General features: G+C 41.1%; 1 protein-coding gene across 1 annotated transcript; it reads left to right on the top strand.

The window, feature by feature from the left end:
* The first annotated feature begins 1,388 nt into the window (after positions 1–1,388).
* Positions 1,389–7,326, top strand: LOC148355888 (antihemorrhagic factor cHLP-B-like). Its single transcript, XM_088348996.1, has 7 exons — positions 1,389–1,657; positions 3,290–3,400; positions 3,481–3,565; positions 5,088–5,257; positions 6,812–6,928; positions 6,993–7,073; positions 7,146–7,326. The coding sequence occupies exons 1-7, from the start codon at positions 1,454–1,456 to the stop codon at positions 7,290–7,292; spliced, it is 915 nt and encodes a 304-aa protein (XP_088205122.1). The 5' UTR covers positions 1,389–1,453; the 3' UTR covers positions 7,293–7,326.
* Positions 7,327–11,460: the final 4,134 nt, after the last annotated feature.

Genomic DNA, 11,460 nt, shown 5'->3' with positions numbered 1-11,460 from the left:
TCAGTAGCCTAGATGGTAAGGCGCCCGCTTTGAGACTGGGAGGTCGGTGGTTCGCGCCCCGGCCGAGTCATTCATTCCTAAGACTTAAAAAGTGGTCGGCGGCGCCCTCTGTTGGCTGCGGCTGCATCGGCTCGCTACAACGGGTCAGGTGCAATCGACATTTCGTTCTGTGTGCATTGTTACACAGAATGACAATACAAGGAAGTTATTATTATAAAAAACTGATACATTTATTTGTAATCAAATATGACAAAAAATATTTTTAAAATAGTGTATACTGCAATGAGAACATTGAGAGGGAAATGAAGTACAAGAAGTATAGTAATATTTAAATAGTGTTGTATGGTTTGCAAATACTTTTTGCTCATATTAAACATTGCGGTGCTATTTATTTATTAAGAAAAATGAATCGTAACATTTTATTTTTTTGCTAGTAAATTAGGAACCATTGTATATATTTTTTTTTTAAAAAGGGAAATATCTGCACAAACAACAAGATTACTTTGTAGTGTGCACATACATTTTATTTTTAAAATTCATCTGGCCCGCGGGCCGGATGAGGCCCAACAACGCGAGAAAACGCTGAGTTCACTCAAGAGAAATATCACTTGCAGTTTGAAACATGTCCCCTGGATGTCGCCAAAACCAGGCGGCACTCACAAAGCAACTGGAACAGTATTTCTTTCGATCTTTCTTTTTCTCAATCCCTCTTTTTTTCCTCAGTCTTTCATTCTCTCTATTTTCTCTTTTTCTCTCCCCCTTTTCTACTTTCCCTTTCTCTCTTGTTCTTTTTTAATGTTTTTCTTTATCCCTCTTTTATCTTTCTTTCTCTTTTTGTTTCTGTCTCTTACTCATTTCTCTTCATCTATTCATCTATCTTATTTCTTTCTTTTTCTCTCTTGCTTTGTCACTTCCTCCCATCTCTTTTTCTTTCTTTGTGTCTTTGTTTCTTTGTTTGTTTCTTTCTTTCTTTCTTTCATCCTGTATTTCTTTCTTTCCTTCTGTCCTTTCTTTCATTCTTTGTTTTTTCTTTCTTTCTTTCATTCTTTCTTATTTACTTTCTTTCTTTCTTTCTTTCTTTCTTTCAAATTTTTGTAAAGCGACCCAATATTGAAAAGACAAGTAACTTATGGGATGGTTTTAGAGTGTACCCCCAGGCATATTCTATGTCCAAAAACACTCACAAAAGAGGAAAATATTGTTTCTCAAGCATGCAAAACACTCAACCATTTTGTGGTTTATGAAGCCAATTTTCGTTTTTTTTCTTGACGTAAACTCGCATCAAAAACTACAGCTTGAGACCACGCCCATGACTGATCAGACACAGGTGAGTCAGGCCATTGTGATTCGTCAATCGAACTCCTCAACCTGGTTAAAATCTAGAAATCAGCCATTTTGATCCATCATTCCTGCCTCTGGCTCCATTGCCTGCTTCCAGGCCTTCATTGACATCATGTGGCATTACCTTTTTGTGATTCTGCTTTGGATTATTGGACAATTTCCTGCCCTCTTTGTGAATGGATCCATGATGGCGATTTCCTGTAGTGAGGATGATGTTGCAGAGGTGGCGAAACTCGGCGTGCAACACATTAACAGAAAGCACGAGCATGGATTCAGATTCAAACTGAAGGAGATCCAGAACAACAAATATCTGCAGGTTAGCATGTTGTATGCAAGGTTTAGTGGGAAGTAGTTGCAGCAAACCTAAACTTGTCTATCTATTGACTATAGTCAGGGTTGGGTAGGGTTACTTTAACTTGATTACTTTCAATTACTTTTGGATTACTCCAATACCAAATATGCTAATAAAAGACAAAAGAAACTAAATATGAATAAAATGATGACTCACAACACGTGGTATGCTTTCTCTCCTGGCTTTGATCTCCAGCAAAACTAACATAAAATGCGACAAACAAAATGAAAATAAATCCAGACCGCTTGCCAACATCATTTTTGCTCTTCCATGTATTCCGTTACTCCCCAAGCCTGCACAAAATGGAGTCATTTTGTTCATATTTAGTTTCTTTTGTCTTTTATTAGCATATTTGGTATTGGAGTCATCCAAAAGTAATTGAAAATAATCCAGTTAAAGTAACCCTACCCAACCCTGAGTCTATAGTGTATCAAACGCTCCAAGAGAGGGACATTAAACTCAGTCTGGTTTATGGGGCAGTATCCAGCTCATGCAGCCCAGATTAGTAAAAGAATGTCAATTCCAAATGATCAGATTTGTTTTTCATTTTAATGCTTTATTATTTAACATATCATACATATTCTAATCACTGACAAGGGATTTTTTTTTCTAAACCCTACCGATTTACATAACTGCCAACCCACCGCTTTTAGCCTGTTTTATTAAATACCTACCGCTTTTGGCAATCTAAATAACAAATCTTGACTACTCGAATTTGTCTACGGCTACTTTTATTCTAAAGCAAGACTAAGTGTTTGTATTTGAAATAAACGTCTCCAATAATTGCATTAGATTTCTGTTTTTTGCCACTTCATGATTACTGATGTGACTCTGCTGTGCCCGCTCATTTCTGATTGGTTCCCTCTCACTACTTGAACCCAGTCCTGTCAGTCCATCTGCAAACCTCAGTGTATACTAGGCAAGCCTTTTTCGACCCTGACTCCCACCTGTCCCGTTTTTGCTCCCGTCCGTGGCCGGCAACGACCTGTTTGATACTGACCACATCTGTTCTCCCGTCCTGGCTTACGACTCGTTTCCAACTACGCTTTGCTCTCCCAGTCCCGGCTACCGAACAGTTTTTCCGACCCTGACTCTGCCATCGCTCGCTACGGAAGATTAACTTCCATGTTCGGATCAGAATCTGAGTACGAGAGCGACTTGGTTCCGCGAACACTAGATCGCGGGCGCAGCCCTTCCTCTTTCAATAAAACTTGTGGTAAACGCTACGCAATTGGGTCCGGTTTCCGTTCTGGTCCCGACACTTCTAGTGTTAAACGAGCGCTAAAAATAGTATATACAATTAAAACTACAATTTTTCTAAAGTCCATGTTTACAAGTATGCATTGAATGTGTTACCCAGTTTAATAAGTTCAGTGAGTGCAGTTTTACACCTGAATCAACTTACCACGCTATAAAAACTCAACACTGTTCTCTAGCGGTCGGAGACTGCAATTGATTCTTTTTAAGAAACCGCTTTATAGAAATGACCCTAGAGAATCGCTTTTTCTTTTCTCTCTCTAAACACTCGGAATTTTTTAAGCTGTGACATGCCTGCTCTACGGCAAAAATGCCCTTCCATGTTGTCTGTCCTCTCAGGTCTCAGGAGGTTGCCATATTGATGTCAATGTAAAGCTGGTGCAGACCAAATGTCACTTCACCGACCCCAAACCCGAAGACCAATGTGAGCTCTGGCGACGAGATGAACGGGTAATTTTGATGTCTTAAATGTAACTTTTTTTTGTTTTGGTCTGAATAATCCCATACTGACATGCATACTTATTGTTTAGGGTGCAATAGCCACATGCAGCATTGCATTTTGGGTCATGCGTGGTGTAGCCAAAGTCATCAGGCACGAATGCAGCACCAGACCAGGTTAAAAAATGCAAAGTGATTCATTTAACTTTTTGAAATGAGTGTAACTTCGTTTTTAATTCTTAGTCTTTTCCTTTAAAGTTCCATTTTTTTTTCCCTTTAATTTTTTTCCTCTTTTTGGCTCTTATTTTCCTGTTTTCCATTTAACGTTTTTCCCCTATTTAATTTTATATTCCTGGTTGAATGTACTCCTTTTGATTCCCTGTTGATTTTACCCCCGCCCCCTTTGATAATCTATTTTTTTATTCCTTTTTTTTATTTTTTATTTTTTAAATTTTTTTTTTATCTTAGCTTAGGACAGGGGTGTCAAACTCATTTTAACTCTGGGGGCCACATGATAGAACAAACATTCTGTCGGGGGCCGGACTAGTAGATTAAAGAGAAAGAAATAAGAGAAAGAGGGAGGGAAAAGGAGAGAGGGTGGGGACAAAGAAAGAGCGTGAGAAACAAAAGATGAAAAGTCACGACAGGGGGGGAAAAGGAAGGGAGAGAAAGAAAGAAATCCAAAGAGAAATAAAAATACAGAAGGAGAGAAAAGAAAGCGTGAAGAGAGAAAGAGACAAAGGAAGAGAAAGAGAGAGAAATAAAAGTACAGTGTCTCTGTTCGAGGCACCTGGCTTTGGAAACATCAAGTGGACATTTCAACCTGCAGCTCTTTTTTTCTCTTGCGCTTCTCTGAGTGTTGTCTCGCGGGTCGGATTCAATCCCTTAGCGGGCCTGATATAGATAGATAGATAGATAGATAGATAGATACTTTATTCATCCCCGAAGGGAAATTCACTTTTCCAGCAGCATCCCTAAGCTGAGAACAATCGAAAATAACTGAGAACAATCGAAAAATAACACGGGAGCTGCTGGAGTGGCTGCCATTCGTGACGGCGCCGGAGAAACGATTCAATTTGAATCATGTACAAACAAACAAACAATTGAATCATGTACAAGAAACGATTCAATCTGAATCATGTACAAACAAACAAACAATTGAATCATGTACAACAAACAAACAAAATATTTATGTTTCAATAAGTGGAGTGTTAATAAAATGGGGGGAAAATAATTTCTGATACTGATATAACCAGGTAAAACTAATTTTAAGTTACCTGTCCAAATGAATGTTGTGCCATCTCACCTTTCCCACTCTCTCTGCTCGCTCCTGAAACTTTATCAAATAGTCCAAAATTTTACCTCATCTTCTCCGCTCACCTCGTCTTCCTCTTCTCCTTCCACTTCGCACTACAGAGACTTTTTAGCTGAGCCATGGCCCGCGGGCCGCCTGTTTGACACCCGTGGCTTAGGATATGGTGTAGTAGTCTGAGACTTCTTGTGAGTGAGGACCATACAAATAAACATGACTTGACTTTATATAATATCATTTTTTCCATTTCCTCAATTTTATATTAATTTAATTATATTTGGCTCAACCCATTTCCCTTTAATCTTTGTTTATCCTTTAATTTTCTTCACTTTATTTTTCCTTTGTTCTTCAGTTTCCCCCCTTTTTTTAAATATATATTTTTCTTAGATCTGACCAACGAGGAGCTGATGACAATTTGTCCCAAATGCCCCGTATCTTTGCCGCTCGACGACCCGACTGCAGTCAAGGCCGTGGAGAAAGCGGTGCTCAAGTTCAACCGGGACGGCGAACAATCCAATTATTTCACGCTTATGGAAGTAGCCCACCTTACCATTGGGGTAGGTTTATTTTAAATTTGATTTTACATCCAAAGCTGATCTGTGATCTCATTTCAGCTTAGGGGCCACATAGTAGAGAAAAAAAACGCACTTGTGGGGCTATAATAAGCTGATAGCATAAGTGTGCTTTAGCGGGAGGGCTGGGGGTCTCTAGAGGCGGTTATGATTAAGAGGAATGAGACCACTAAATCTATTGATGACTTTTTTGTTTCTTCGAAATTTTTTGTCAAAAAATTTTGATCTTTTCTAGTGTTCATGCATTTGTAAAAGGATGATAAAAGTTTCTGTCATGGTTGCCGTGGCGCCAGCTGCGGCTCGTTGACGGATTGGCTTTCCTATTTAAGCTCAGTGCTCTCACTCAACTTTTTTTCAGTCTGTCAATGAACCTCTGTCCCGCAAAATGTGGGTTTTGACTCTGTCCAGTTTCCTGCCTGTGTTTCCTGTCCGTTATTTGTCCTAAATATTATCTCGAGTTTTCGTTCCCTTCTAGTTTGTTCTGTTTATTTTCGATGTCCTGTCCGGTATCGACCCCGTCAGTTTATCAACTCGGGTAATTGGAATCGATCTCGTCTGTCTCTGGCTTCCTGTCTTTCCACGCCAGACCGTTGCCTAACGTGCATGACTCCCCAATTCCCGTTAAATAAAAGGCTCGTGTGGGAACGTCACGCATTTGGGTCCTGATCCTGTTCTGGTTCATGACAGATATCCACTTTATTCAAAAACATTGTAAAGGTTGACGAGGTAGATGTTGCTGTATCGTGTAATGGAACTGAAAAAAATATGCAACAAGGGAGACTACAAACTATGTACACCCTGACAAACGCATAATTTCCTTTTTTTTTTTTTTTTGCCTAGCGTTTTATGAAGAACTGAAAGAAAACTGGGAAAGGGGGAAACATAAGATAACTTTAAAAAGGAATGAAAGGACAAATGGAAAGTGACAATAGGATAGGAAAAAAATCCTTGATCTTTAGTTTTTAAGGCGCACCCGTTGCAGCAAGATGACGGAAAATTATTTTAGCTCTTTAAGTGAGGTTCATGTTATGTCCAATACAAATTTTTTTTTAAATGCAAGTTAATGATGGTTCAAGTATTTTTGTGATTCAAATCAATATTTTCTGAAATGTATTTTAACCACAAGGATGCATTAATGCTGTTTCTTGAACTAAGACTTTAGTGCATATTATTATTATTATTATTATTATTTTTTTCAATGAAATGTTAACCTGAATGAGAACTTTGCTGTAGGTATTTGGAGTGTTTGTTTGTTTCACTCCAAGTGCTAATTGATCATTTCTAATCGATGGGTATAAAAACAAAAAGTAAATGTGGTTGCAAGACACAGGATGGGTCCTACCCCAAATGTTCTCTGGTTGATAAATTGTTAACAAATGCAGCTACAGTAGTTGAATTGGAGTGGCGCCTGCCTTCGGTGGCAACAAACGATTCATGTTTAAAACTTCAGGCTGTTGTTTGATGTGATGTGACTTTCTTTTTTTCTCTTGTGCTTCTCTCGGGTCACATGTACAACAATTAATTCCTCCTTATTTGCAGTACACGGCAACCATCGGCACAATCACTTGGCTGAAATTCGCCTTGGTGGAAACCCAGTGTCTTAAAGAGGGCAGGAAAAGTCAGGGTGACTGCACACCGCGCTGTTCTGAAAGAGCTGTAAGTTGATAAACGTCAAATTTATCACATTCCTGGTTAGCTTGACAATCTCCCCTTCCACCAGCATCATGCCTATTGCCAAACAACCTATTACAACCTGCACCGACAACTAGGAGAACTCAAGTGTGAAATTTATCCACCAAAAGTAAGGCTTAAATAACGTTACTGTCCGTTTTTAGATTTCATTTATTTATTTTTTCTTCTTTTTTCTTTGCAGATTACGCCTAGCCGCCCTAGTGGTATACCGGAACCTGTATGCAAGCCGCTCTTTCACCAAAGCCCAGAAGCTTGTGTTTGCAGGGACCGATTGAGCAAACCTGAGTCGTCCATCCATCACATTTGTCCCTTCCCACTGACGTTATGACATCCTCCAATAGTAATAAAAGGATAAAAATGTACTTGTCTGATTTTCTTGAAGTTTTTCCCTTAGATCTCATCTCATTAGCTGCACCGCTTATCCTCAGTAGGGTCGCGGGGGTGCTGGAGCCCATCCCAGCAAGCAGTGGGCAGGGGACACCCTGAACTGGTTGCCAGCCAATCGCAGGGCACACAGGGACAGACAACTCGCTCGCTCATTCACACCTAGGGACAATTTGGACCGGCCAATCCACCTGAAATGCATGTCTTTGGAATGTGGGAGGAAACCGGAGTGCCCGGAGGAAACCCACGCAAGCACGGGGAGAACATACAAACTCTGCACAGTAACTCCGGCAGCTGGATTTGAACCCACACAGGAGGTTCCCAAGACCTTAGAACTGTGCCGCACACGCGCTTACCACTGCGCCGCCGTGCTGCTCTCCCTTAGATCTAAAAATAAAAATCTTATTGGTTCCCTATGTTACAGAATTAAGTCATTCCTTTTCTTGAATTGTTAATTAAAAACGCATTATGATTATAGGTTGTAAGGTTTTAACATTTATTAAACTCAAATCTGACTCCTAATTCCTTACCATTGGAGCATATTTTGAAGTTAAATTACCCGTACCGACGAGTGTAGTCCACATATCAATTTATTTAGCCGGATCACATAGTTAAAGAAATCAGGTCTTTCTCTTCCAATTACAATCATGTGCAGGAGACCAGGGGGGCTTGTCCGGGATGGCCCTTTTATGCCACATGGGATAGATCAAGCCTCTGGCTGATTGGTCGGCACCGTCATCGATGCAGATATTCCAATAGTCCTTTGAATCTTGGGATAGGGTGATAGGTCATGGCCCTACAGACAGGATGTTGCCAGACACATGTTCCACCTCACCAGGCGAGGTGATTAAATCATTGTTATCTTCACAGGATTAAAGAGAAGGCACATTCCAACGAAAAGTGCGGTTTCTGACACTCGTCTGACAAGTTGCACTTAAGGCTGAAGTCTGACTTTAGAACAAGTATATTTGACTTTACGTAAGATAAAATCGTAAATAGTATATAACTTCAAGGTAAAGACTAAGCAGTTCCGATATGATTATGCCGTGTGCACTCTTCCTGTTAGAATGCAGTGCAAGACGATTTCTTCCATTCTTCAAAAAGCTGGGTGGTGAGGACACCACTTCCTGTGGTGTCTTAGGCAAGTGCAGCCTGTATATAAACATTTAATGCTATGTTCATTATTTAACTTATGCGGGTGTAACGGGACACAGGTGGATGGTCTAGCTCCAGCTGGTGTTACACATTTGTTTTTTATAATATATATATATATATATATATATATATATATATATAATTTTTTTTTTCTTTTGGTTTTGTTGTTCTTTTACCTAATCTGCAAAACAGATGGTAAATGTCAGTCTCACACGACACCATTTACTTGTTGACATTAAGAGCGATTTATTGAACAAGTCTCATTAAATCACGTGATATCCCTTTTAACATATAAATACAAAATAACATTGCTATCAATTGGTACTTTTCAAGAATCATTTTTCAAAAACACCATAACTGCACCTTCCAAAACAACTCACTTTGTTTTATATGGTAACCAAATATACATATTAACATCACAGTACACTCTTAACCCAGCCCCGCATAACGTAGTATACCTCACTCTGTTGCTTATGCTAACGGACGACTCACTCGTACTATTTCACTTTTTGTACACTTTACAGACATCACAAACAACCTTTACAAACATATTTTCACATATTATCATCCTCACAGTAAGTGTGTTATCAGTATAAACATCTCACCTGCAAAATAGATGGTAAATGTCAGTCTCACACGACACCATTTACTTGTTGACATTAAGAGTGATTTATTGAACAAGTCTCATTAAATCACGTGAGTTCCCGTGAGACCCCAAAACACCCTTCTCTGACCTGTGAGACTCATCTAGTGGTGATATACTGGTACTTCACTTTTTCTGCTTTACAAAACAACACCAAAATCCCAAAATATAACATTTTAACTAGTCAGCAACCCTTGTTGCGCCACACGGGTCATAAAATAAACACATAAATTCTCAAAGGTGGATTTAAGTCGGATTGTTAGATGCTTCCTGGCCGTGCCAAAACGTGACTCACCGACCTGGCCTCATTCATGAAGGTAACTTGGCCTCACAATGGACAATAAGTTGGGTAGCTGTTAAGCTTGACATGCATTTGTTGACCATTACTCAAATTGGACGCCACAATACAGAATCCTGTGTTCTCATCTCACTAGCTGCACCGCTCATCCTCAGTAGGGTCACGGGGGTGCTGGAGCCCATCCCAGCAAGCAGTGGGCAGGGGACACCCTGAACTGGTTGACAGCCAATCGCAGGGACAGACAACTCACTCGCTCAGTCACACCTTGGGACAATTTGGACCGGCCAATTCACCTGAAATGCACGTCTTTGGAATGTGGGAAGAAACCGGAGTGCCCGGAAGTAACCTACGCAAGCACGGGGAGAACATACAAACTCCGCACAGTAAGGCCGGTAGCTGGATTTGAACCTGCGCAGGAGGTTCCCAAGACCTTAGAACTGTGCCGCACACGCGCTAACCACTGCGCCGCCGTTCAATGAGCAGTGAAAGTTCAGGGCACCCTGGTAAAAAATATTGTTTACAGGAATGGCGGGAACGGGATGTGAGGCTGATAAGATAGTCAGCACATCCGACGACGCAAAAAGGCCCTGATGACGGAGGACGGCTGGCATTGTTTGAGAAATGCTCTTCGCTGTTATGAGCTTTCCAGACATCGCGGCGAGGTGGTGGAGCTCAAGTTGGGCTTCATTTGCATGCCCGTGGGAGGAGCTGGCACACCATCTTGCGGAAAGACGTGGGCCGAGAAAAGAAAGCTAGAGGACTTGAGAGAAGGCTTGCCAGAGACTCCAGCGACACTAATTCGACTAATTCGGCCATTTTTCGATGGAGTACACTTAGTCAAATTGCTAATGAAAATGTCGGCTTTTCTTGTTCATCTTTTCCATCAAGAAACGAGCGCACATTGTTGGGTGAATGTAGGTTGTGTTTGGTTAATGGAGTCAGATAAACGGTCTGCTCTTTTGAGTTTTTCCAGACATCGAGGCGAGGTGGTGGATCCCACGTGGGGGCTTCCCTGGCATGCCCATAGGAGGAGCCGGCACACCAGCTTGCGGAAAACGTGGGCCGAGAGAAGGAAGGAGGAGAACGAAAGAGGAGGCTTGACAGAGACTCGGGCGACATTAATTTGGCTAATTCAGCCATATTCGATGGAGTTCACTTAGTTAAATTGTTTAAGAAATTAAATCTGCCCCCGTGTGGAAATGCCGGTCTCTTGTCCATCTTTTCCATCAAGAAATGAGCGCGCATTGTTGGGCGAATGTAGGTTGTGTTTGGTTAATGGAGTCAGATAACTCAGTCGAACAATTTGGTAAACGATACAATTAATATTTAATTCACAACAAGAATTAATGGGCAGTGGTTAGCGCGTGTGCGGCACAGTTCTAAGGTCTTGGGAACCTCCTGTGTGGGTTCAAATCCAGCTACCGGACTTCCTGTGCGGAGTTTGTATGTTCTCCCCGTGCTTGCGTGGGTTTCCTCCGGGCACACATTCCAAAGACATGCATTTCAGGTGGATCGGCCGGTCCAAATTGTCCCTAGGTGTGAATGAGCGAGCGAATTGTCCCTGCGATTGGCTGGCAACCAGTTCAGGGTGTCCCCTGCCCACTGCCCGATGATTGCTGGGATGGCCTCCAGCACCCCCGCGACCCTACTGAGGATAAGCGGTGCAGCTAATGAGATGAGAATAAGACTTAATGCCATTGACTAAATTGATTGAAATAAACTGAAGTGCTTTATTTGCATTCAAATCAAGTGAAGGAAGAAGAGTTCTCAAAGGCCAGAGTGTGTACTTAACTTTAATTTGTCGAATATTGAACAACGTTAAAGCTCTGTTCTCTACTATCGGCTTACGTTTTTCATGCAGACACTTGAGTATCAGTTCTTGCACACGCCACCACCGCAACTTCAGTGCAAGTCTTTGACATAGTTTGAGGTAAAACCATTCTCCCCCTCCCACGCACGAGCTGCTCTGTTGGTTTTAGGAGGGGGACTTTGTATAACTGAAGACGAGATGAGAAC

Source organism: Urocampus carinirostris, chromosome 12 (genome assembly GCF_059441175.1).
Source record: "Urocampus carinirostris isolate Australia breed hairy pipefish chromosome 12, RoL_Ucar_1.0, whole genome shotgun sequence".
Classification (NCBI taxonomy): domain Eukaryota; kingdom Metazoa; phylum Chordata; class Actinopteri; order Syngnathiformes; family Syngnathidae; genus Urocampus; species Urocampus carinirostris.
This window is presented reverse-complemented; position numbering and strand designations above follow the sequence as displayed.